The sequence below is a fragment of the Melanostigma gelatinosum genome (assembly GCF_949748355.1).
Source record: "Melanostigma gelatinosum genome assembly, chromosome: 5".
Lineage (NCBI taxonomy): Eukaryota > Metazoa > Chordata > Actinopteri > Perciformes > Zoarcidae > Melanostigma > Melanostigma gelatinosum.
Window position 1 is genome coordinate 13,390,190 of NC_136638.1, and position 27,311 is coordinate 13,417,500.

The 27,311-nt window shown below is 43.1% G+C and overlaps 4 protein-coding genes across 5 annotated transcripts; all 4 read right to left on the minus strand.

Moving 5' to 3' along the window:
• Positions 1 to 1,204: 1,204 nt before the first annotated feature.
• LOC306777074 (tudor domain-containing protein 1-like) lies at positions 1,205 to 4,540 on the minus strand. Its single transcript, XM_079268028.1, has 5 exons — positions 4,438 to 4,540; positions 4,129 to 4,292; positions 1,858 to 2,012; positions 1,455 to 1,540; positions 1,205 to 1,325 (listed from the first exon to the last, which is right to left on the minus strand). Exons 1-5 carry the CDS (start codon positions 4,505 to 4,507, stop codon positions 1,249 to 1,251), a joined length of 552 nt encoding a protein of 183 aa, XP_079124154.1. The 5' UTR covers positions 4,508 to 4,540; the 3' UTR covers positions 1,205 to 1,248.
• Positions 4,541 to 9,195: 4,655 nt separating this feature from the next.
• Positions 9,196 to 11,952, minus strand: LOC306777411 (transforming growth factor beta activator LRRC33-like). Its single transcript, XM_079268502.1, has 2 exons — positions 11,839 to 11,952; positions 9,196 to 11,726 (listed from the first exon to the last, which is right to left on the minus strand). Exons 1-2 carry the CDS (start codon positions 11,926 to 11,928, stop codon positions 9,864 to 9,866), a joined length of 1,953 nt encoding a protein of 650 aa, XP_079124628.1. The 5' UTR covers positions 11,929 to 11,952; the 3' UTR covers positions 9,196 to 9,863.
• Positions 11,953 to 12,725: 773 nt separating this feature from the next.
• On the minus strand, positions 12,726 to 14,582 carry LOC306777837 (tumor necrosis factor ligand superfamily member 13B-like; the record flags this gene model as incomplete). The annotated part of the gene is made up of 6 exons (XM_079269139.1): positions 12,726 to 12,841; positions 13,571 to 13,715; positions 13,806 to 13,918; positions 14,002 to 14,058; positions 14,184 to 14,271; positions 14,397 to 14,582. The coding sequence occupies 6 exons, from the start codon at positions 14,580 to 14,582 to the stop codon at positions 12,726 to 12,728; spliced, it is 705 nt and encodes a 234-aa protein (XP_079125265.1).
• Positions 14,583 to 15,058: 476 nt separating this feature from the next.
• eda (ectodysplasin A) lies at positions 15,059 to 26,971 on the minus strand (the record flags this gene model as incomplete). Of its 2 annotated transcripts, none has more annotated exons than XM_079269382.1 (8): positions 15,059 to 15,978; positions 16,270 to 16,394; positions 17,327 to 17,378; positions 17,498 to 17,532; positions 17,890 to 18,060; positions 18,375 to 18,413; positions 20,294 to 20,393; positions 26,645 to 26,971. In XM_079269382.1, 8 exons carry the CDS (start codon positions 26,969 to 26,971, stop codon positions 15,718 to 15,720), a joined length of 1,110 nt encoding a protein of 369 aa, XP_079125508.1. In that variant the 3' UTR covers positions 15,059 to 15,717. The 2 variants fall into 2 exon arrangements, with proteins under 2 accessions (XP_079125508.1, XP_079125507.1); XM_079269381.1 differs by having other exon boundaries at positions 16,264 to 16,394.
• Positions 26,972 to 27,311: the final 340 nt, after the last annotated feature.

The window sequence follows — 27,311 nt, forward strand, 5'->3', positions numbered from 1 at the left end:
AATATTGTTGTGTACCAGGTGTTTCTGCATGGTCACTCATTAACTTGGCTTAAACTACTTTTGAGCAATAATTAGTTTTGTATCAAATTTCCTTCCATTGATTTGATATCCTTTTGTGGGCACAAATGTCTTCATAATAAATATCCAGTCATTAAAGCTTACTGCAGTTATGACTTTGCCTTCTACTATAAAACACACGCGTGCTTATGAATGATCTACGTACAGCATCTGAACAAACTGACAATTTTCATTTTGCTATTATCAGCCGAGATTGCACATTTTGTTGTGGTCAGACGCCTCCCTATAACAGTAGAAACAATAATTTACAGTAGCAACAAAGTGAATGCAAGTGAACACAATGTGGTCATTTGTCATGCATCAGATGACTTACAGCAGTTCACTATGCCGGCCGTGAGCTTCACTGCAGTGGGAGGGTTTGGGTGTTCTGCTAATTCTTTGAATGAACTGAACCTCAGTTATATTCCCTCTGTGGACAACACGTTCATCTACAACACAGACAGAGCACACACACTTGTAGAGAACAGTTTTATTATCAAAGTAGAGACAAATACGCACACTGTCAATACAACACCATAGATCTGCCATTTTACAAGAGCTCAATGCTAACTAAGGCGAAAAAAAGAAATGACAGACGTATGTGGCACACAGACAAATCAAGCATCGCTTAATTAAACTGGACTGGCACCGTCTAGTGGCAGGAAAAACTGGATTTGAGACACCTTGTTTTTAGGAAACACCAGGGTGTATGAATGTATTCAGTACAACGGGAAACGTTCATGTCCCCACACATCATACATGCATTTAAACTAAAATGATAAAAAATAAACACATTTTTAACAATGCTTCAAGGACGAACTGAGTTGAACCAACTTTGTTGTGTAAACAATGTCACATTAGCTTTATACTCAAAATCACTACAGAGCTTTGACTTGATCAATTGCAATGGAAGACGTGTAAATACACAAGAAAACTGATCCAAAGCCTTCAGTCTTAATTCAATGTTTATATTACAGTCGATTTAAATATCCTTGTACTGAGGTGAAAATCACAGCAGCTCGTCACTGTGTAACCTGACAGACCACCGTATGTTTATCTCTGATCTAAAGATCATTACATGTCTGTTTGGATTTGTGTTTCATGGCAGCTCTGCCATTTGTATTTACATTTGACATGACATGCCAAACAAAGCGACATAAACAAAACCAGGAACATTCCCTACTCTCTGAATTACTTCTTACTTTGAGTATAGCACGAGATGAGGTACTTCTCCCACTCCTGTTTCTCCTTGTTAAGTTGAATTGTGCCTAAAGAAAAGCAAAACACAAGATTTGGAGTGAAAACGAGTGCTGTTCTGGTCATACAGAGGAGACACTGCCACCTACTGTAGATGCACAATTTGGGGTAAACAATCTCCAAACTGGAAGTCAACTTACTTCTTTTCAAGAGTCCAACATTCTTCAGCTTGCTATGTTTTGCATGTCCGTTCTGGGCCAGTCTCAAAGACAGCGATGCACCCCTCCTGAAATTTACATAACACCATTGTGCAGTTAAGATCCTGTCGTATTGTCCTCATGACCGTTCAGTATATACACATTATAAGGCCAACACAAGCATTTTTCAGTCCCTGTAATACTTCCTAATGCAACAAAACATTTCATTTGTACAACGTTAACAGGTAAAATACAACTAAGATAGCTATAAACTGTATTCATCCTCAGGGAAATTAGTTTGCAGCAGCAGCAATTTACAGAGTAAAATAAAATATTACGTAAGGGGCATACTTGTTAATTCTAAATGTATAATTCACAATTAACTGATTGCTTCCTAATTAATTACCTCATTGCTCCGAGCTTTCCCTTTTCCAGGAACAGCTCGACTGTAACTTTGGGCCCCTGTGGGTACAGTCTGGCATAGAGCGTTCTGTTGTGCACCATTGCTTTGAACCAGCCCACTGCCTCCTCGGACCACCCACTGCCATTCACAGGCATCACCTAGGGGGAAGGAAAGAAGCAATAAATACCGTGAACTTAAGATAACTTATTTCCTTTGCCCAATAGATAAGGCTGTGACTAATCACGTGGACAAACGCCAGTACTGTAACTGAGTGTACACTCTCACAGCAGAGCACAGGATTTTAAACATTTTCACGTATGCAAATCCGAGAGGGATAATCTGCAATAATGTTATGTTATTATTCATATTAATATTATTTTGATGCTTTGGCATAGCTGTTTCTTCAGAAACTTTCATGCCAATAAAGCCACATTTCATTGAAATTCTGCACACCAGTCCGAGTGACGGAATACATAGAACTGCGTGATGTAATTAGGACACCGAAAAAAGGCCACTGTGTTCCATTAGAGCAGTGGTTCTCAAACTGTGGGGCGCGGTGGTATTACAGGTGGGGCACAGGGGGAAATGCAGATTTCTTTTTTTTAAAGTAATTAATAAATACATGGCGAAATGTATGGAAGCCCGTTTCCACCACTGTGAGGAAAAAATACAGATCCTGTAAGTCATTATAATGAGATACTATCTCAAAATAGTGACTTAGCATCTCATAATAATGAGTTAGCATCTCATAATAATGAGATACTATCTCATTATTATGACTTAGTGACTGAGGGCGGGGCAGAGCAGGGTTACGGTTTAAGAAGGGACCCTGTTAACTGGTGACCTTCAGCCAAACTTAAATGAACTCAACACATCTGTGTTCTTGGCTGGTTGAATTCTTAATTTTATGGCTTTGCTTTTCTTGTTGCCTCTGATGCGTTATTGTCCACATTGTGTATTTTCACCTCATGACAACATCACAAACATCTGCCTCATTAATTTGCAGCGCTACAAAGATTTGTCTCGGAAACCAGCTGTATTGTAACCTGCTCCGTAGTACACGTCAAAATGCTCCACGGTAAACACGCAATCTGGTTGACTTAAAAGTGATTGCAATTTTCTTTATTCTATTATTTGAAAAAGCACAGACGGAGTCACAAAATGTTATTTCAATAAAAAGTCAACAGACCATTTTGTTTCAATTTTGTTGGGGCGGTGGGGCATGAACATTTTTTCTTCCTCCAAAGTGGGGCGCGACAGAAAAAGTTTTGAGAACCACTACATTAGAGTTACAGAAAAGAAAGATTACAGATACATTCAGTAAAAATGGGGACTTTTAGCACTATTTCACATCGTGTAATTTCACTAATGTTGTATATTTGAAGTAGAAAAGACTAAACAATGCAAGTTATCACATGTCGAGAGGCATCCCAGAGTTAAAAGACGTTGGTAGGCAATGAGCGAATCTCTTTTAAATGTCTGGTCCAGCAAACATAACACAGGACCAACGGGGACATTTGCATGTAAGTTAATTTAATGTAACGTATACTGCGGCTGCTCCAAGTAACATGAGGCAACACTAATGTGCCAAATTACATTTCCACAGCTAGAAGGCATAACTTGCACTGTGATGAAAAGTAACAGAAAGTTAAATTACTTTCATATTGTGATAGTTGGATTAGGTAGCTGACTGTCTTTTAACATTAGTAATAGCATCAGAAGTAGAGCTGCACGATAAATCATTGCAGCGTCCACACTGCAGCGTGTGCATGCGCAATAGTCACATCCTGAGACGTGCTCAGCCCTAAATCCAGTGTGTCCCAGTAATAAACCTAAAGTCTCGGCAGGACCGCCAGTTTCATAAGGAACCATATATATTGTTACACTTCTCAACCGGTGGTGTGTGCATCTGCTCGGAGGACTCAACTCAGCGGGTCAGAGACAGATTCTCTCCCCAGCTTGGGCATTTCCCTGCTGTTGGTTGGCTCGCGGGTGTGTCATCACCAGTCATATCTGTACACCCAATGTGTTTCAGAATAAATTATTTACTAGCGCACACAATTGGTTAAAAGAGCACATTTGTTTTATCGATCAAACCGCTTCATTTGCTCTCAAAGTGAACCACACTGATGCATTTACTTTGAAAGGTTGCAATGTCTGTTTCTTTTCCAATATCACCGCGCTGTAAACGGAAAACATTTCCAACTCAACCCTCCCAACGCTGCCGGTACTCTCGCTACGTGTGCCAAACATTATCAGGAGGGAACCGCTCACATTTGCCAGCGAGACCTCGACAGCCTGCAGCGGTAGGACGGCCATTTCTGGAGTCAGCTCTTTGATGTTAAACAGTGACAGGCAGGCTGTGTCGCCGTAGTCCAGCTTCTTCACCTCCACCTTGATGGAAGTCCAACTCCCAGCACCGTCAGCGGCATTATAATCTGACATGCAAAAGAGACAAGAGAGCATAAAATAAAAAATATCCAGGAAGGAATTCCCAAGTGGCTGCAGGCGAGCAAAGTGACACTGCTACCACCTAGAGGTACGCATTTGCAAAACCATTCCAATAGACAAACCGGGACGCACCTCCGCTTACTCCGCATATCTTCGTCACCTGAGCCCTGCACCATTGTTCTTGCTTAGGGAACCAACCCATTACTTTAGTTCCTATGTCTGGAATGCAGCTCTGCACGGCATATGAACTACTGGCATTGCAGCTGCTGCAAATGAGAAAGAAATCGCGACAACCAGAAACATGCGGATTATTAAAAAAGAGAAAAAATAATTTTAAAAAATCTGCAAAGAAAGCAGTAATGAACAAAATAAAAAAAAAGGGAGAAGTGGCTCTCTCTACATTCTGTTAATGTGATCATGGAATCAGTGAGGGTTAAGAAAAGCTGAGAAAAAGCAGACAAGAGATTAGAATCCATGCTGAAGGACTTACTCTGCGAATAGGGCCTGCAGCGTCATGATGGAGTCCCCGTGTTGTACGTGAAAGTTACCTGGGCTGACAATATGAGACACCACAACTTCAGCCTCTTCAAACCTCCGGATCTGGAACTCAGGAATGGTAATGCAGTTAATCGCTGGTTCAGGTTCTGTGCATTGCAGAGGTTGGGTTTTCCACTGGATGTTGAGACAGGAGTCCTCTTGAGCCGTTTTATTATCCACGGGGTGAGCTTCAGGCTCTCCATGTCCCACCTCTGTGACGATGTCTCCAATATCCCACAATTCAGTCTTTGTTGCGATCACACAAGCGTAGGTCAGAGAGCGACTCGATTCCACTCCCTTTACTCTGAAGACTGGGACTTGGTTTTCAAAGTCGGCACATAATGTTTTCGGCGCTAGTGCATCGATCAGATCGTCGGCGACAACGTGTCTGAATTGGTCGCTTTGTGTTTTGATGGTTGGCCCCTGTGGCAAACTTGACGTGCACATACTCTTACTGCGCTCCATGACAGTGACCTCTAGTGCACCCATGCTTTTAGCGTTTGCTCTGAGGAAGTGAAGCAGCTGAGAGGATGTTTGTTTTTGGTGTTGCACCTGGACATCTTCCTCACATCCCCAGCTCATTACCGGGGGTATTTTCATTGGTTTAGGGTTACAGATCTCTGGGAGTATAGCTTGTATGGGAGGCAGTAGTAGGGTTGGCCTCTCTGGGTTATTCTCGGGTCTCTCAGTAATCGCAGGTGGAAGAATTGCAGCATCTGATGGGCGTTTCTCCTCAGAAATAACAGTGTGTTCTTTTTCTTCAGCATGCGAGCAAGGGGATGAGCTCAAAGTCGCAGCGGCGCTGTTGTAGCGGGACGAGAGGCCGCATGACACGTCGTCCTGCTGGACCGCTGCAGGCTGGGAAATGAGGAAATATTTAAACTGCTGGTGGGACAGCCTGGCTCCAAGCACCTGGACTGCTGTGGCTATGGAGCTCGCCATGAGCGAGTTCTGCAACATAGGCCCAAACTTGAGAACATCGGTCGTTCGGGTCTTTTTGCCTCCAAGTGGCTGGAGCTGATTTGCTCTCACTCCATTTCTGACAGAAAGCTGGACACAAACGTGTGGCTCTGCAGAGATGGGAAAAGCAAAAAAAGAGAGTTAAATCAAACTGTATTCTTTATCAAAAGGTGGGTTGGCCTTCTCGTTCCATTAGGAGAGACCAGCATTTGTTTTTATGTATTCATGAAAGGCCTCTCCAGAAATTTAATTTATATCCGATGTCACTTATTGGCTGGAGAGCTGGAACACAACACCTGCTGACAGGACTTTTAGATTCTTTGGGTTATATTATTTTTCATTATATTATTATTGTAATTCTGATTAATGGTGAATACAGGATGTCACAGGAGCAGCTTAAATTGATTGATTAATTCTTGACTTACCACCAACTGCGAGGTCTTTTAATAAACCGGTGAGCTTCTCAATAGTTTGATATTTTGCATCCAAAGATTGAATCAGACCACTGAACACAGCAACAGTGGGAACAGTTGAATTCAAGAAACCTTGAACGTCTTCATAGGCCTGAGGGGAAAGGGAAACAAGTGATTCCGTAAGCAAAAAATACATTAAACATAATTAGTTAAACACATTTCTGGTAATCAAATGACAATTTAATAACCAAAAAAACTTGGGCTCTGAGAAACGGTGACAACTCATTAACGACCTTATTTCTGACATGTTACACGAACATACATTAAGCTAACACTCGTCAATTAGTTGGAAAAGTATTCAACAATACTGAAAATAGACTTTGAGTGTAGCTATGGCAATTTTCATCAGTGCTTTGTTTCATTACAATGTTGCAATATCAGTCAACGAAGTACATTTATGGTTAACGTTAGCAGGGTTTGACCATGTGGCTTGTGCACGAGCTGCTTCAATTAATCTACAGGTGCTGATAACCTGAAGATGTGGAACTGGTGCTAACATTAACTTACCTTGTTGGTGAGGTTCACAAGTTCTTGTTCGAGTGTATTCCGGGCAATCTCCAGCATGAAGAGTTTGAAAGTTAACTGCACTTTCTGGGTGATCACGAAGGGCTGCGGCTGAGGAGTCATGGTCGTCTGGGAAGGACTGGAGCCGCCGGGCTGCACGTCTGGTGGCTAACGCTAGCTAGCTAATTGTGTAGCTAGTGTTAGCTAGGCTCAGAATGTCAATGACGTTGTTAGCTATTACCAGTTTTCACAGCGTTAGGTTTCGGACACTGTGGGTTCATGTTCTTCTCGTCCTCGATGGTTTCTAATTCCAGCCGCGGTTGTGGGTGAAACGTGTCCCGCTCCTTCTTCTTCAGCCTCCGACAGACGTTGACGAGCCAGCACCCGCCATGTTGGAAATGTTAAAGGGACCGGTGCCAGACCGGTGTACCAAGAATCATACAAAGTGTAATGTAATGCAAACTGTCGTATCTAAAACAATCCTCCATTTTAATGAAAACGTTAAATGTTGCATTTAAGCATAGCTGGCGCTCTGAGTTGATCTTTATCTGGTAAAGCCAATGATTCGATGTCTCGGGGTCCAAACGATCTCAACCTATTCTCAAACTTTACATTTTAATTTATTCAAAAACAGTGTAGGACCCTAAAGTTAAGCCAATGTGAATTTGTAACATCTGCCAAGGGACTACAGATGAAAAATAGCTTCTTGGCTAACACATTTACAGGAATGTTTCAATAATGTGCACTGTCCCAAAATAAATCAATCAAATAAAAATAAGTAGGGCCAACATTAGTTCAGCATATCTGATGAAGGTGATGTAACATATCGTTACTTGCATGATTTGTGCCATTTGGGGTTGTAACCTAAAGTACCCACATGGTTGAATGCGTAAACTAGATGAAATGTCATGTCATGGGTCACATTTAAGATGTCATCACACATCTCCATCCTGGTGAAAAAAACAACAACACATTATTCATCAGATATGCTGAACTAATGTTGGCCGTACCTATTTTTATTTGATTGGTTTATTTAGGGACTGTATTTTTAAGGAAACTGAAGAAGGCAAAATCTCCGTCTCAAGTTCTTGTTAACTTGTACAGAGGAGCCATATCAAACATTTTGATTGGGAACATTACAAAGTGGTATGGGATGTGCACGGCCCAGGACAGGAGGGCTCTACAGCGATAGATGAAACCTCCCAGAACATCTTTGCTACCCATACTGAGAATCAGTGATATTGGTGAGAAGAGGATTACTGCATTATGGACCGTGCCCACATTGGTAGAGGAGCACAATGCATTTGTTAAGAAAACTGCAATTCCAGGTCAGCAGATTTATGACGAGCACAAAAAAGAAAACGAGAGCAGAACAAACAGCTAGATGCTGAGATAGTAACTTTATCAAGGGATGGGTTTACAGAAGAACGGATTTCACTCCGATTTTAACAAGATATGTGAAACATTAATGGCAATGCCAGTGGCTTATGCTACATTTGATGTAAGATACAAATGACCCTTATTAAGAAACACTTCCAAAGTCTCAGGCTTATAACTGGGCAATGATGACAATCCTTTACTTGTGGATGGGCTTTACTGGAAATACAGCTTGAGTGAGAGTGTGACAGCGATAGTTTTTAATACTTGCTCTATGTGCTAACAAACAAGCTGCTGCTAATGTCTACATGCCAGCTACCATTAACCACCAAGTAGAAGAATGAATGTAATTTGCTACTTGCATTCCTATGGTTTTACACCTAATACTAACCACACAGTGTTCTTTTCTCCCAGTGCTCTTTGCTTGAACTTGTCAAGCTGCTACTTGATCTAGTACCAAAATCTTGTGGGTGGGGCAACAAAGACATTTCCTGCAGTTTATATTGCTCAAGAGGCAGATTGATAGGCATCCTGGCTCTTCTGGCACTTACACGCTGGTATCGCAGCCCTGGCTGTACCCGCTGGACAAAGTGGAAATGGGCACGAGAATTGCAAAATGACGCTTTGTATCAGTTTCAACGGAGAAGGAGGTGTCATGAGAAGACAATAAGAGGATTGCTTAACAGGATATCCTCCTGCAACAGCAGTTTCTCCCCAGTGAACCTTCAGCTATTTTATTTCAGAGTGTAATAAAACCCTCAGAATTACTGATTAATTTGACACTGCAACATGTCATTAGGCTTTTGGACATTTTTCACCAGACTATCAGGCTACCTCATCGTCTGTGGAGCAGCACTGTGGGATGAAATTCAAAGATTGTTCATGTGTTGTTAGTTTAACCTCTATTTCTTCAATATATTTTTATTCAAATTTGCAGTGGTTACAAACAAAAACAGCCCCAGCCTACCATAGTTGCTCAACTAAAAACAGAAATTCACAATTCATCCTCACCGAACTACAGTGATTTATTTTGCAGGCATAGAAAAGGTGTACTTGTACTCTAAAATGAATACTCTCAACATATTCTGGTTATTAGGTACAGCAGTATTATGTTCAGCATAACTGATGCCACATTGTATTTCATTACCAGGACCAACAAAACACAAACAGATGCAGAAAGTGAAATATATTAAAGTGTATAAGGTCTCTTATTGGCGTTTTATTGAATTGTTCAGGAGTTCAAATTCTGGGCACGTTGTGCAAGGCCTCAGAGACAAGAATTGAGCCAAGGCTCAACTTTTAGTTGCTTGCAAACGTTTCACAATGAAGGATGGGCAAAAATTCTCCGCCCGATTAGCGATTTGGCACACATATCGTAACCAAACACCCTGGGAGTCAATTTTAATCACAACTGTTTGGCTGCACAGGTCACACAGCGTGATGCATGTTCTACAAGATGAATAATGTGCAGTAGGAGCCATAAGAGAAAGCTTTGAATGGAGATGAGAAAAGAATTGTGTTCCACGATGAAGATTTTACTGAATTGTATCAACTAAAAGTCACGCAAAATGAAGCTCAAATTAATTTCAGTTACTTTAGTTTGCTCTCCAGTTTCTCACTGTTGTATTTGAGTTGCTTACTTGATGTAACCCATGTGCGTAGATAGAACAATGTCCAAAATAAAACCATGACAACCGATTTAACACATCACACTATGAATGATCTCTGTGTGCAACACACCTTCCTGGTGAAAATGAGGAACACTGTCGATATTACGGATACGAATAAAACAATGATGATCATTGTTCCAAAGTGAATTTGCTGTGCTTTTGTATGAGAAAAACAATACCCTGAAGGGTTTTTCAGATACTCTGTCATTGCAATGTGTCTATCGCTTGTAAAGCACACGGCGTCATTGACATCAGGCAGTTTCATCTTCAGCTCATGTAGGATTATCAGCCACTTACTGTCACAGCAGTTAAAATAGTTTCCACTTATATACATAAGATTAAGGCGCTCCGATAAAGCAAGGATCAAAGAATTGTTTAAAGACTCAAAATGATTATTTCTTATGTCTATTTCTGTCAGAGGAGAGCAGCTCAAACTGCTGGGAATCACATCGAGGTGGTTGTTAGATATGTTCAGCTCAGTTAACGCTGGCATGCAGGGTAAAGACAGATCAGAGCTGGTCATGTTGATTTCACTGATGATCAAGGACTGGAGAGTCTTTTGCACACCCTCTAATGCGTCCCTTCGCACTACCATATGTGAATTTCTTGCAAGGTTCAGAGACACCAAAGAGGTTTTTAGAAACGTGTTTGGTTGAAGCATTTTGATGTTGTTTTCTTTAAGATTGAGGCGTTTCAGCGTCCTTAGGTGGCCAATGGCAACGCAGGAGGCGTTGAGATTCATCTGCTGTGTTGATTGGTCAATAGAGGCACAAGGCTGCACAGAATTGTCTTGAAGATTTAATGTTTCTATTTGTGTGAGCGCCTTGAGAAAAAGTGGAGAAATGTATGCAAGTCCGTTACTCTGCAGGTTAAGGTACTTTAAGGAGGGAAAGAAAAGCTGCCGACGGAATCCTGATTCGTCGTCATTTCTTACGTTCCAGGTGATGTTTTGCAAACAGTTGAAACTAAAATTCAGAGTTTCTAATGATGTAAGACGGCTCAAAGTCTCCAGTGGGAAAGACCTGAAGTGGTTGTAGCTCAGGTCAATATAAATCAGTGGCATCAGCCTCCAGTTTGAGTGCAGGGTATTTTGTCTAACTGTTTTCTCACTCATAATCTCACTATAAAGAGCATTGGCCTCCGATACCATTGTAGCCTCTGAATTTAAGGCACCGACCAAATTATTCTGTAAATGCAGATACTTCAAACTGTTCATTTTTGGAACAATTGGGAAATAAAGGAGTTTGTTGTGACTCAGATCAAGAATTTCGAGCCTGTACAACTGGTCATCCTCACGCGTAACAAAGAACTCAACTGAATTTCCACTAAGATTCAGATATTTAACTTGATGTAGTTTAAAATCACAGATATGCGCAAGGTTATTTCTGGCCAAATTTAGCACCTCTAATTGGCTCAATGGTTCAAATGTCCCCTGTTCGATCACCGATATCTGATTGCCATCGATAGTAATGGTCCTCAAACCTTTACTCTCTTTGAACAAGTTGTGTGAAAGTCTTGTTAAAGCATTACCAGTCATCGTCAGTTGATCAAGACACGATTTGTTTCGAAGATACACTTCCACTGCATCGTCACTCAAGTCGTTCATTGATATGTCCAAACTCCTCAGCCGACTGATGGATCGGAGGGCTTTGCCGTTACTGCCAATGTCGTCGTTCAGCGCATTTCTGGACAAATTCAACTCCTCAAGTCGAGCCAGGTCTTCAAAAGCGCCCTCGGAGATGAGATCCAGCTGGTTGGAGCTCAGGTCCAGCTGCTCCAAATATGGCAAAGCAAGTGTGTGCAGCTGTCTGATGAAGTTATTGGACAGGTCTAGTCTCCTAAGCCTTACATCCAAACCCAGAGGGACAGAATAGAGGCTGCGGTTGTTCCAGGACTGCTCCTTGAAATGAAAGGAACATGAATCATAATCAAATAGTGAACCATGGAAACCAAACTTAGAAAACAATTGCAATGATATTACACACAATTTCAATGATATATATTGAGCCTACCTTCGGCTCATCATATGTCAGTCCAGTTCTACAAAGGTCATGGCCGACTGACCAGAGTAGCAGGAGATTAGAGAACATATGTCTGACCATCCTCCCTCTGCTGTTGCTTCTGCTGCTGTTCAACTGTATACTACCACTGTTGTCAGAGCTCATACACACACATACCCTCTTATAGCCATGCTTCATAAAAAAAAGGGAGAGAGAAAACAGCTGTGGACACCAGATAGACACTGGGCATTCTATATTTAGACAATAAAGGCTTGGCCACTTATACACCACTTTATATGAGGAAAACATCTGAATAGTTTTTAATTTAGATAAAAACAGGCTTTTAGACAAAGATGGTCATATTTCTGTGTTTAATGCAGCCAGTTATACATTGAAAATTACCTTAATGAGAATTTATTTGTACTAAGGCATGTTATCCCATTTATAACAACTTCAATTTCATCATGACATCTTTAAGTATTTAAAGCGTTGAGCAGTTTGTGTCCACCAGGAAAACACCCCCAGAGCGGAGCGATATAAATTGATACCTTTGTTTGTTCCTGACGGAAACCATTCTAAAATAGACGAGAGGAACAAATAAACAGACAAAGTGGAGGTGGAGCAAGGTATAAAGAGACATGTTAAAATAGACTGATGAAAGGAGGTGGAAGCACACATAAACAATGCTCGGGGACAGCCCAGGTACCTGACAAATACACCACAATGCTTTAAAGCTAAAGGCATTTAAAAGTGGGCAGTTCATTAAAAAAGTCCCTTCAGTTTTCCTGCTGCTGTCAGCCACTCTGTCCTTTATCAGCATCCCCTCACACAGCTCAGTGTCAGTTTCCTACATCCTGCAGGAACAAGCTGCATGATTATCATCTTCATACTGTCGTGTTTCAGTTCAGCTGTATGACACCAAAAAATGTACACTCTGCGTCCATAGAAATGAGGGCATGGGGCCTGTATGGTATCACCAATTCCAGCTCATCGTCCTGATGCAGCCGCACAATGCCTGTAGCAGAAGATACGGAGAAGGAGGCATCAGAGGAGATGGGTGACAAATAAAACGAAAAACTGACATAATGTTTCCTAGTGAGGCCAGATTTAAATCTTCTGGGCATAGGCACAAAAGATATAGTGGTTGGGAAATGCACACAAACACATGTTCTTGCCTGGCGCTCGTGAGAAGATCGACACCACAATCGCGCCTAAATGGCAAATATGAAGCTACAGCCAGCAGCTAACTGGCGTAGCTTAGCACAAGGAGTGTAAACAGAGAGAAACAGCTAGCCTGGCTCTGTTCAAAGGCAACTAAATCCTACTTCCAACACCTCTAAAGCTCATGCACATCATATCTAATTTGTTTAATCTGTACAAAAAAACAAAGTGTAAATGTTCAGAAGCAGTTTGGGAAACCTCAGGGTGATGATGAGACTCCAGGAAGTCACTAGCAAAATCAACTGTACAACCACAATGTGTCAATTTTACACCCAGGTTTCTGTGCAAATTCAGCAAACAAGGAATATTGGTGTTTATTTAGTTCATGCTTTAGACAGAGCCAGACTAGCTGGTCGGTGTGCTAAGCTAAGCTAACCTGCTGGCTGTAGCCTTATATTTACCATGTAGACATGAGTGGTATCAATGATCTTATCTAACTCTTGGCAAGAGAGTAAGCGTATATATTTTTTTGAATTGTTGAAGACGATGTCTTTAAGTGGCCACAATGCAGGGCCTCACTGACCTGCAGTGTAGCATGTATTGGCCGGAGTTTCACTGGGCATCTCCTGCAGGCAGCGCAAGAGCTCTGTTGATGTCGTCCCTGTTCTCGTGGAACCCAAACTTCGAATGATATGACCCATAACTGTACTCGGGCCTCTGAACAAAACCTGTGAATTAAGGAGAACATTAGCGGACCAGTTGGAACAAATCTGATGTAATATCAATTTAGTTATGCTTGAGTTACAGTGACACCATACTTGTCCAAACACCAAGTAATATCCATCTTCTTGGACAATAATTCTGTTTTCCTTTTGTGAAATTGCATTTCCTTGCTGCGCAGCAACAGTCCAAGGGATCACTGTTATATTTCCTTTGGGAGAAGGCAAGACACACTTATTCAAAATAATGGCATACGGTGCGCTGCTCCAGTCAAAGACTTGCATTTAGTTTTACCTCTTATGTCTGGCTGTTTGTTAGTGTTAGCTGTTAACTGCAGGAATGATGTTGGAGCTGGCAAGAGGAGGAAATAAACATAATACTTTAATGTAATTAACTTAGCATACAGTGTTTATGGTCTCACGACCAGATTAGACCGTAACTCATGGACACATTTTCAGTTCTCTGCTCCAACCCACCTCTGCAGCTGCCCTGTTGCCGTTTCACTCTCCTGGAAGATATCTTCAGAGAACTCTGAGCTTTCTGCAAAGTACTCGGCTTCATGTCCTAAGAGAAAACAAAGCATTAGGACAAAACTTATTATTGTAGCGCTATCGGAATACTCACTAATGGCTTAATTCTCAGTAGTACGATGTCCAAGATGACTCCATCCTCCATAATCAGTGACATACCTCCCTTGTGTGAGACATCTTGGCCATTTTCCCATTGACTCCCTCAGAACGTGGCTGATTTAATTGTAGAATTATGTCCCTTTGGAGTTTGCGAAAATCGCTTTCTAAAACACTGGCTCTGTGCACCAGGAAAAGACTAAGACAAAACATAAATGCTGCGAGTGATAATAAAGCTTTGTAAAGCATTGTGAGACTGGAGAGACAGACTGGATGTCCTCAAGTTACTCAAACGGGTGAGGTCACACATCAGTTCACCCCGGAAACCCAAATGTTCAGTTTCACAATGAGTTTCTAAATGAGGAACTATCTCTCTCTCTGCCTCTCAAGATGGAACTCATTTAGATAGTATGAAGATTACAGCCAAATTTGAAGTGTATTGTGAAACTTACAAAGTAAAAGAGACATCTGAATAAAGCCAAAGGCCTCAAAGAGCATCATTCGTTCTCGTCAAATCTCGTGCCAGCAGAGTCCAACATGGGAGAGAAGTTTTAGCCTTTTAAATCAATACCAACCGCTACACAAACACGAGACAGACAAATGTATTTAGACAGAAAATGAAACATTTTAATCCATCAATCAACTCATTTACAAAAGTATATCCCTTTTTATATACAATATGTACAGAGACGTATAAACAACTATCATTTTTCCACATGCATTCATTCATACGGTACCTAAACAATAGCACGAACAAAACATATCACTGATATTCTGCGGGGATGCTGTAGTGCAAATGTGTGCAAAATATATCGTGCTGTTGCTCTGTGAATACCTTATAACTCCAGTTTGAATGAGTCTCTCAGCTTTGCATAGATACCTTTACACTTGCTTTGAACTTAATAACCTCGGGGCATCTGGTGCTTTATGTTTAACCACTTACTTATAACTGTTAATATAATTAAATTAATTTAAATGGCCAAGTATACAAACTGCAACTACAACATTGTGAATAGCTGGTGTTTTTGGAGATACAAGATTATCATTCAACAGCACTTGGCAATATGTAAATATTAAGTACATGTCAGCGCAGTGTCCTTCCTGGTTATAAAGAGAGATGCCGTCTGTGTTGACACAACGTGGCGACTATAAATAGAAACTTTTGTTTGGCGAGGCTCATCAAGGCTGATCTCGTTGCACAGAACCAATGTGAGGGGGAAGTGTAACAGTCTATATTGTCCTTTTTAATACAGAACTGTGAAAGTGGGCAAAAAAGTTACCCAGGGGCCTCCTCGATGTTAACAACTCGGGAGGATTTATGTTTCCTCTGAACAGGGGGCAAGACGGGGGCATTCCATGTAGAGGCCAGGTGGTTGTGTAGTTATCAGTTCTGTCCAGCAGATGGAGCCTCTCCAAGTCTGACACTTCCCAGGAAGGTGGTGTGGTTGGTCATGCTGATGAGTGTGTCCTCATACACTATGCGTATGGAGATCCTCTGGCCGGCGCGGAGCAGGCTAACCCCAGCCGTGTAGCAGGTGTTGAACTTGCGCTGGCCCGTCTCGATGCTGCAGGTGCAGCGGAGGAACGGGGTGGAGTCCACCATCACCTCATAGCTGGCAATGTCGGTGAAGTTGAGGTAGTACACCTGGCGGAGACATCAAATTCACAGAAGACTGAGAGGGGTAGTCAAAACAAATCCAACACGAGATTTAAGAGCTTATTTAAAGCTCGAACAGCTGGAATATCAGAGTAGCAAACAAGGCTTTGAGTTATCGACGGTCACTTAGGGAGAGTGAAAAGAAATATTTCTCATCCGATAACTCCAACATAAGCAAAGCGAACAGGTTTTTAAGCTTAGCTACAGAGAAACGGCCAGTTCCTTTGACTCTGAACTGTAAATTACAAGAGTTACGTCAAGGACCGTACTCACTTCTACCTGACTATAGATGAAGTAGACACCGTCCAGCAGCACCTCCAGCTCTCCAGAGCGAGAGTGCATTTTAAACACGCGGTGATGGATGGACACCATCTTCCAGTTTCGAAGGATGCCTTCAGAAAGATCTAAGCATGTGACAGCAAACAGACAAGAGGCAAACAGTCAACATAAACAGCTTTCAGCAGTGTTTAACTTCAACCAGAGCTCAGTGCTGACAGAATATATAAACCTTCTAATGATGCTTACACTCCTTTTAGACTCACAAAGTGATGCAAGATGACTTTAATCTGCTAACATGCGAGGGTTCAGCTCTTCACCCGAGTTAACGCGTCTAATTTATAATACAAGCCTGCTAAACTAATCGAGTAATACTAGGGGTGTAACGGTTCACAAAATTCACGGTTCGGTACGATACAGTGGAGCCACGGTTCGGTACAGTAGAAAACTATAAATGCCAGAGAAATGTACTTTATTTTAAAATATATTTATTCATTACAACTAACATCATAAAGTTATTCTTTGACTTTGAACAATGATGGAACTATACCTGAGTGACTCATCTTCTAGGGTGTCTTCTTAGCAACACATAAGCATAAAAAACTAAAACTGCTCCTTAATGTTATGTAGTATTGTTACTTACATCTTCTCCATCATCATTTTAGTATGAACAATGATGGAACTAAACCTGAGTGAACGTGGCTCTTCATCAATAAAGTAAAAAAACAAAACATTTTTTGTTAATTCAAACGTATTGTTCGGTTCGTCATGCGTACCGAACCGTGAGCCTCGTACCGAACGGTTCAATACGAATACGCGTATTGTTACACCCCTATGTAATAGCTATAAGATTACTTTAGGGTACCGGTAACTAAAATCGTACATAATCTTAAAGTAAATATTGGTAGCAACATTCTAAACCATCAAATGTTAGACATTTATTCTGGTGGAAGTCTGTGTATAGTAGAACAGTTGCAGACCCAGTTCTTTGACGTGTTCGTCACTTTGTGTCAAAGACAAGCGGTGCAACTACAAGAGAGAGAATAGACAGAAGGCCCACCTTCTCGCACTTGGATGGTCGTCTCCTGTCCTTGCAAATGAACCACTGCAGGCTGAAACACAAAAGAGAAAATAAGATCTCTGGTGAGTAATACATGACACACATTAAAACAAGAGAACAGCCGTTTCATCAGGGATTGTGTGTGTGGGGTAAAAATTGAATTTGCTCTACCTGGAATTCTTTTGTTTTGGTCTTATCGGGAACCCCTGCAACAATAAGGGAGAGAGACATGATCAATTTCTGGCCTTCAACACCGCTGGGAAACAAAGGAGATGATGATTAAAACAAAAACAAAAACAAACACTGACATAGTTTAAAGAACGATCACTGCTCTCCCACACCGTGTTTGACATCCTGCATCAGAAACTCTCACAGTGGGGGCAGTGAGTTCATCGATTTTGACAACTTGAGCCCCCTTCTAGTGTGGGAACGGGTCTACAAGTGGGAAAATAACCGTAATCTAAGAACAGATCTCCCAACTCGTGGGTGTTCTCCAGTCCTCTGGCTTGACTATTGGCTATCTCAGCGCTTTATCGCGTCATTTCTATTTTCGGTTTTCATACCTGCTGGACCTTGAGTGCCCGGAGGTCCCTGTGGCCCGGGGGGTCCAGGAGGTCCTGCGGGCCCCACAGCGTTGCTTCCTGGAATACCGGGGATTCCGGGGATGCCCGGCGGTCCCTGTGGGCCGGGGAGACCAGGGGGACCAGGGGGCCCCGGCACAGACCGTTTTTTCCCTGTAAAGAGAGAAAGCAAAATGGTTGGCAAACTAAAAAAACTGGCAAACTGAAACATCTTTTGACAGTCGGGTCAATTTTATTCATATAGCTCGACATCACAAATCTATAATCAGAATGTAAATTATTTTATTTAAAAGGATAGAGGCAGGAATAATGTGCCTGACATAGAGAATAAAATATAGAATCGCTTTAATTCAACCTGGGTGTTGTATTTTGGATGACATCTCAAAGATACTTGCAGAAAGTAGGCAGCAGGTAGCAGTCCAATCAATGACCAAGATCACTGAAACTTAGTCGGAATTATTCATTACCTTTTCTCTTTTCTTTCCTTCTTTCCCTTCCAGTCGATTCTGTGAGAAACACAAACAGTGTGATTAAGCTTGAAATGCTCTCCTGAACAATTATCATCTCAGATAACATCTGGAGCATCCAGCTCATTCCATGCAGGTATCCTAAACCGGCTAAAATAACAGATTCAGAGGTTTTCGGCACTGAACACTGGAGTGGAGGTATGTCAGTCTGTGGTATCTTCGAGTGTAGTACCGTAATTTGTAAGTGTGGTTTCACCTCCTCTGTATGAACAAGTGCCTTAAGCATTCACAGGCAGTGGAACTGGAGAAGATCATTAGAGAGATACTTTATCCTGCCAAAATCCTTTTCTTTGAATTAAGCCCAGATGGCGAATGCAGATGAAAGTGTGCGTACGTGTGTGTGTGTATGCTTTACAACCATGTGTGTGTGTGTGTGTGTGTGTGTGCGTGCATGGATGGATTTTGGTGGGGCATCCATGTCAGCGCTTGAAAGACAAAATGCACTTGGTGTGCGTGTGTCCGTGTTTATGCTCCGTGTGCAGCTGAAGAATCCTTTTCAAAAAGCCGTCTCGCTGCTCTTGTGTTTACCATGTCATTACAACTACAAAGGCCATTTAACCTTAAAACATCACAGTTTGAGTCCCCCTCAAACATATGGCCAGTGTTTCTCCTCTGGCTAAATGACTGGATGCATCCGCATAGATTTCTCTTAACGAGCAGCCCTATCTGGGATCTGGTGCCCGTTAGGAGTGCCCAGAACGCGCGCACACACACACACACACACACACACACACACACACACACACACACACACACACACACACACACACACAGCTAAGGCTGAGATTACAAAAGCTTTTGTCTGTGTGCTGAGAGCAGAGGAGAGACCTGGGAATGATTAGTGTTTAGAGGCTCGGGACTTTACTGATTTATGTAGAAAGTCTCAAAGGTGAGTTTTTTCTTCTAATTCAAACACAATCACTAAACTCCCCCCCCAAGTATTCAGTGTCACGCCACAGACGTTGGAATGCCTTGTGATCATGCTGCACTTGTTCCACTCAGACATGAAACTTCAAAGGCGTGGCTTTTTTTATTTGCATCGCTCACATTTTGTAGAACAAACTACAAAAGCTAATTCAGACATATTGAACATATGGCTTTCTGCGGAGCCATTGATTACGATAAATCAATTTGGTGGAATTAATGAAAGCCAGCAAAGCCTCGGATGATAACCTCTTTGAGAAACGGCCACCTGGTTCCTTAAAATGAATACATGTACTGTGAAGTGATTTTGTTTTGTCTAATTTTCGAGAGGTTCAGACTTGACTGAGAGCACAGCTGGATGCTGAAGTTCTAGTTCTGCTTATTTGACAGACAAAGGATATTTCGGAGACCTGATAATATTTCGAGACGGGGGAAATCAACGCGGGTTTTCGCTGTCTGTTTCAAATTGGTGAAACCCTCCCAAACTCCATGTTGTCCTTGTTGGCTTTCCAAGTAATAATCAATCCCATTTAATCCCTTGCTCTATAAACTCTGCAACATTACGCGGTGGAGCTGCTTTGTTAAGTAAGCACAAAGCAATGCAAATAAAATAAAATGTATTAACTTTAAGACTACCATAAGTTATTTACACTGTACCTGATCTCCTCCAAACAAACAAGACTTACAGAAACGATTGCTCAACAGGCGACGAGGCCTTCGCCAATTACATATCCAATGAATAGACTGATGCAGGTGCACCCGAAAGCAATGGCCAAGCAATTGTGCTTTTTGTCATGAAGGGAACTGAGTTTGGAGTTTGAGCCTAACGAATACAGAGGGGTGAGCGGGGAGACAATAAAAGGGTCAGGACACGTCTTCTGTATCAAGGTGGAAGGACAAGACAAGCATCAGTAAATTATGATGAACAAACATACCTGTTTCTGACTGCCTGCCAGGACTTCTTTTCGCCCGCTGAGTTATGCCCCTGTTATCCTCTGTGGCATGGAATTCACTATATCTGTGTAGTAACTTCTCCTGGCGAAAAAAAAACAAAAGAACAATATTGAGTATGGAAAATTCATATGGCAGGAAACTCAAGAGGGCCACTTGCTATATACACCGAGACGCTCCTCAGTACATGGATGCCACCTTATATTAATCCCGTGATGCAAACAAAAGGAATGAGTGATACAAGTATTTGAGAGCGAAACCCAAGTTACAAGTGGCCTTTTCTATTCTTGGGCGATAATGTTTGCACAGACACAACTTGGGGCATTTGAAAAGATGCGGGACACCATCAGCAAGCACATTCATTTGTGGCCAAGTCATTGTCTGTCCCATTGGGGGCTGTAACACATCCTGTAACCCAAGTCACTTTTGTCTGCGTTTCTGCCGTTTGAGACGGTCACCCCGACACGACTGCTCTAAAACTCACCTTTTTATACAAAGGGATGGGGATTGTGGTTAATCTGAGAGCAGTACCCATTCATGTGGCACCTGGTCCCCAGCCCTATTCAGAGGTAAGATGAATATAAGCAAAAAAAAGTCAAAGAAAAGGATCTGATGAGGCTGGTCTGAGCTCATGCCTAAAAACATGAAAAGCTATGCTACAGCGGTGGGGTGTTCCCATGGGCGAGTGAGTGGCGGGACAAACCGCATGCCTGTGTTCTCATGCGACTGGTTCTGGTCGACCTACATTCACATGAACTCCGTAGGACGCGCTGACCTGACTGTAGCACGCTGGAGACGGGGCCCGGTCCCCCGCCAACAAAAATGGTTCGTGCCGAGGAGTTTTAAAAACGCAGTTTTGTTTCAAAGTGGCTTTCTGTTTGAACAGCCAGTTTGTGAGCACATCGTTGGAGGATTCCCAAAATCCGATAGACAAAGAAACTCGACATTGGAAACACAACAGAGACCACCCAAAGCCTTCCTTTCGTCGAGCCCCGCGATCGCTTTCGGTCACACTTTGGAGTGTCAGCGTGAATAATGGGCAGAGTGTGAGGCTCGCGGGCTCTCGACGGCTGAGGACAGACGACCAGACGACCAATAATTGTGCCGGACTGCTCGGAGTTCGGATAACTGACATCTCCAAAGCACCGACACGTGCAGCCCCTTAGCATGGCTCACGAGATAATAAAAAAATGATGTTTCATTCATTCTCACTGCTGGGACCGACTCAGACAAGCTTACTGACAGACACTTTGACCTCTCTTTTTGTTCATGGGGGCCAAATCCCAGTTGGGTACCAGACGACATCCTCCATGTTTCCAGCTGCGACGCTCAAATAAACATAGCGGTTATGTTTACCCCAAACCCCCCCCCCCCCCCCCCCCCAACGGCGAGAAATCTCCTTCTCCGGCAAAGCGGCGTGAACTCCCAGTGCCTCTTTGTGTGGTTTTCAAGCAGAGCCACTGAAAGACCATAAGAAGACAGACAGGGAAAGTTATGTTTCGAGTTTCTTCTCTACCTCGTCTCAGATGTGGGGACCCCCCCCCCCGCCCCCGCTGGCTGTGTTGGGCAAGCTCAAAGTAGCTAAAGTCTACATCGCTGCTGCCAGCCGTGTCTGACCTTATAAGCACGGGAATTCCAGCCCGATGGAGGAGTACGTGTTGGAGCGGTTCATCGACACACAGATGTTTCTCGCCAGCAGCGACGTTTGCCGTTCATTTGGCGAACAGGTGTCTTCCACATCTCCTCTCCAGCTGTTGGCATATAGGGGGCTTTTACCTCTCAAAGGATTCTGGGTGTATGTTCAGGCATATGGCATTACACTTTCGTCTGTTCTGACAGCCAAACACGATTCAACAGCCAATTTCTGGCCCGGGATTAAGCTCAGGCAGAACGACAAAAAACAAACACGCAATCTGCTAGGCTACTACCACAACTGGTGCGTCTGTTGTTACACGTGAAGGCAACAAAGTGATCTTTGAAAAAATAATTAGACATTATTCAATTGTACGACTATGAGAAATGGTGCTGCGCCCTTGTTCGCTTCATTTTACTTCATTACACCATTTACAGCCTATACCCTTCAAAGGCACGCAGGGTTACAGTAAATCAGGATGACAACGTGTTGGTATGTATGCCAAGTGCCAACTATTGAGTAAACCATTCTTTTTCAGCACAAGGGAAAAATGCTATTAATTAGAGGGCTTTCAAATCTTCAAAGCGCGGGGTGTGCTGTTGCGCGCAAACGACGCGATTCCCCGTTGCTCTGTGAGGATATGACTACAATTCAGTCACCCCAGGGATGTGTAATTTAGCGATCACCAGACTTCTTTTTTTTTTTGCCCCATTAGTATTTACTATAACGACAGCTTGTATCTCGTCCCATTTCTGCACTCATACCACAGACATTCCCCGACATTCAGACATTTTTAAAGCTCGTTTATGAAAATAAAAAGGCTACAGCTCAAGAGTTGTCTTTGACCAATACCGTTTCCAAAGCATGCTGGTTGCAGCAACGCCTCTACAGCTCAGACTAGCAGCGTCTAAATGACTAAACTGCGGTGGAGGTCGTGGAGTCACACAGTTGAGGAGGTGAAACTCTGGGCTGGTGGCTGCGGGTGCCAGATGCTGCAGACTCGGGTGCCCATCACGGCTGTACAAGCATTACTAACTGTAACGGCATGCGGACGGCTGACAATTGAGACGCCGTGTTTTCTTCTTCAATTTAGAAAAAAAAAAGGAAAAAAAAAAGGCGTGTTCTTTCCTCAGCCAATATCAGACTGCAAGGCCATGTGTTTCAAACCATAACTTGGGTGATTTAATAACAGCATCCATAGATTGCGATCTAAAAAAAATAATAAAATAGCTGTGGAGCACACAACCTAAGGGAAATGTCGCCTGTCAGCAGCCAATCACATCTCGGATTGTTGCAACACCGCTGGCAAAGCGAGTCCTCGCTGAATGCTTTGAGTATTTATCATTTCGGTGGATGTTTGTGACTGTGGACTCGATCTTTACTGGGCGTCTACGCCGTCCGTCTGTCAAGACAATTCAGTCTTATATGGAAAGGTTTGAGGCGTCGTACCTCTGATGTTTCAACCTCCTCTTGTGCTTTGCATGACGCCGACACTGCATACTGATTCATTCCTGATACGGAGGCTCGCTCCCATCTGTACCTATGGATACTGCTTGTTTTAACTAATCCTGCACTGGTCACAATTTAAAGTAGATGCGGGTGACAGCCCACCGCGGCACCCCAGAGCTTGAATGCCGCCGTTTGTGTCCCATCAAACTGACTTTTTTTAATAGCAGCTAACTAGGCTCCAGATGTTTCAGCATCTGTTCTCTGGGAGACTTTGAAGGCATACATCAGAGGAGAAAATTATTTCATATAATGGTTATAAGAAAAATGTTGGGCTGAAGAATAAAACGCTATCAGAGCTATAACACAATTAAGTATTCCACGGGTTGACTTTGACGACGTGTCACTCTCTTAGGGCAGGTGAATGAGGGCCAGGCTGGCTGTGAGCAACACTTTCTCTTTAGTCAGTAATGCCCCGCATCACACCCTTCAGACCTAAGAGCTACACACACCTGGGAAGGGCTTTTTTTTTATACTGTTCGGAACTTCACAGATCTGCAGGACAGCTGGGGTTTACTGCCTTGCTCAAGGGCATACCAACTGTGACTGTTGAGGGGAGGACCGTTTGTCTTGTCCCAGATGATACTCGGCAACATTATCTGCTCTCATTTAGAAGCTACCACTCGGGTTGGAAAGAGTGTGAAATGTTACGCTACTTTGAAGTGCACGTCAGGAATGAGTGCATTTCTCCATCAAAGTTCTCACCAAACGTTTCCTCCTTTTATTGCATATTGTTGCGAGGAAAATCTCTTAAGAGATATAAACCTTTCAACAATATTGTTTCCATTTATTTACTTAAATGTATAGACATGCTGACAGATGTATCGGCTCAAATTGTGTTATGTTGTTACAAATATGGTATGACAAGCATTTTTTACTGCCTTACTTTCTTTCTTTGCCTCGGATCACACCGCAGCCAAAGTTACAAGCAGTAACCCCTCTCTGTGCACCGACAGATTCTGAACACCGATCAGACACTTGAGTCGCCTCGATCACTCTCTGGGAGTTATAGCCGTGATCACTGTCTTCACATCAGAGGTGGATCGATATCATTTCAGTACAAAATGATGTAACACAAGTACAAGATGACGTCGACGGGATAGAAATGCATTCAAAATGGGACCAAACTTCAACCTGGACGAAAAAATAAACTACAATATTACTAGATTCAAAATACATTTGGTGCCAGAATAAACACAGGGCGGTGTTTTCTTTTCATAATGAAATTTAAGCATTAAAACAAAGAAAAACAACATTGCTTGTTTCCATGAGCACTTAAGAGAAGATATCAACATCTTCAAACTCTTTTCTTTTCCAGATAAAACAAACCCAGTTTTCCCTCAATGCTACAATCTTAACTGATCAAAGGTTCTTTCCAGTCGGTTTGACTCAAGAAGCCACGAAACAAAAGAAACGTTCGACGTTCGACACTGACCAGAACCAGTTGAAGATGAAAAACACACTTCATTCGGTGTGCAAAGCAGTTATTACACAAAGAACACTTGTCTCTGTCAAAATAAAACTCAACCACAAAGCCGAGTAAGTCCATCCGAACCGAGGTTCCCCATTGGTACTATATGTTTACCACGACTAAGCGCATAATGCTCTCCACGTCTGCTGCATCGCATGTCTATGCGGTGTGTATGTTTGTTCGGTCTTCTCTGAAGACCTTCCATGTCTTTTACACTTGTCTGTATACCTGCACATCGCATCAAATCGCACGGATGCTGCTGAAGTTGCTTTGATGAACTCCAACAAACAGTTTCGAGCTCTCCAAAAAAAAGTCATTCTTCAAAGCAAATGCCCGAGAAACTAACAAGTGCGGCCGCTGCGTCCAAATGCCACATGCTCCTGTTTCTCCAACTATGTAAACTGTGGGATGTGTAATCAGAGTTGTTTAATGCAGACATCTGGCAAGGACAGCATCACAGCGCTGTTAAATATTTACAGCTGAGCCACAGTCTTTCACCTCATGAAGCGTCACCATCTGGGTTGAATACCGGGCCCATTTGGCTCGGCTTTAACTGGGTAAACCAAACTAAAATAAGCTGAGCAACGGACACATTGACGACTAAATGAATGGGCTGAGCTTCCCACTGAGAGGAAAATGTTGCAGAGCAAACTCCAATACCGGCAAGTGATCTCTATAGTCTTTCCTACAGAGAAATGAATGCCTCCGCCCTCCAAGTTGACGCTTCTGCACAGCTAATTGTCCAGCCAATTGCCCCCACACAGAGGATCATAGTCTCTGCAACAAAAACAAACAAAAAGGTTATACAACCGGGTGGCATGTGAGCTAATTGAGCAAGCAATGCAAAGTTGAGATCTACGGGCGGGCCCTTTGTACTGATGCAATTAGGAGATTGTGTGGTGGTGGCGGGGATGGAGAGGGGGGCAGCTGTTGCCAAAGCCACAGACAACACAACGAACATTCAATCAGCCCGCTGCCAGAAAGGAAAACACATGTGAGGCGAGGCTGGCTCAGCTCCAAGTACCAACTGCTCCATCTAAGTCCTGATGGATTTACATCAGCCCCTTGGGCTTTGCACCTGCTGGTGATCCAGTTCATTTTTCCGTCCACCTGCTCCAGCACATTGACTGACCAGTCTCCGGGAATCCAACTGGGCAGGCTGCCTAAGTATTGAGCATCAACCTCTGTGTGTTTGGGGATCTCTGGAAACAAGATGGATTGGGTTAAATGTGGTTTGATTAGGGAAAGATAAAGCCATGTCTGGAGTAAATTTGATCACTGTGGGATTTTTCCCCCCTTGTTTTATAAAAAGGCACAATTGGCACCATACCTCTCCAACTTCCTCCCTGGGTGTGTTTACCTGAACAGGAGACTTTGGCCAGGTGACAGACTTTAAAGCTTATACCTCCTGTGCATCTTCGTCCAAGAAGGCTGAATCACGCAACGGGAGCGCTGATTCAAACATATTTGTCTGGAAACCGAGCTGGCAAAACCTCGTGACAGGCTACTGTAAAATAAGTTGCCCCGAAACAAGCCATAACAGAGCACAGACACAGAACCCGACACCGTGATCCGGGAACAGGAGGACTGCACGGAGGTGAATGAACACGAACAGCCTCCGTGTGAGGAATGAAAACAATGTCGCCTGCAAATGAGCTGCTGTGGCTCTTTATTTTATCTTTATTTTTTGTAAACTTACAAAAATAAATAAAAAAAACGTTTTACCTCATGACCCTCTGCGCCGCGGCTGATGCGGGAGTCCAGTCGCGGGTGTGCGGGTGAGACCACCGCCGCCGGGTCAGCCAGGTCACTCCCCGCAAGTGTCAATATTGAATCCCGCTTCTGGTGGATAATTTCCCTTTTGACCTCGGACCGCAGGTCCAAATAGCAGACGAGGGTGACAGCGTGCAGAGACAGCGACAGCAGGAAGAATCCCAGGAAGACAACGCTGCCGCTCCGGCTCCTGCACTTCTTGTTGCACGTGCATGGAGCTGCCCTGCTGGGCATCACTTTGTCCGGCAAATCCTCCGCGGGTGAACCATCGCGTGCCATTATATCGGACCGAGCGCGAGTCAAGATGCTCTTTATCTCGGCATAATCGGCTCGTTTTGTCTCGCGCGGGCCGCGGCTATTCATTAACGTGAAGACTCATAGGTGCAGCAGTGGCAGGTCGGCGCAAACTTCTTCGAGTATCTGTAGTAACAATAGAGACCCGCCCACCTCTCGTGTGATTGGTCGGTGGCAATTACGAACCCAGACAATCCGGGCCAGAGGGTGAGGAGCCTGATGCGTCAGGTGCAGTAGTTGAGCGACACCTACTGGACAAAGTGGGCAGCTGCAACACCTGTGTGTGAGAATCTTCCCTTCTTTACATCTGTTTGGGTTGTGTGAT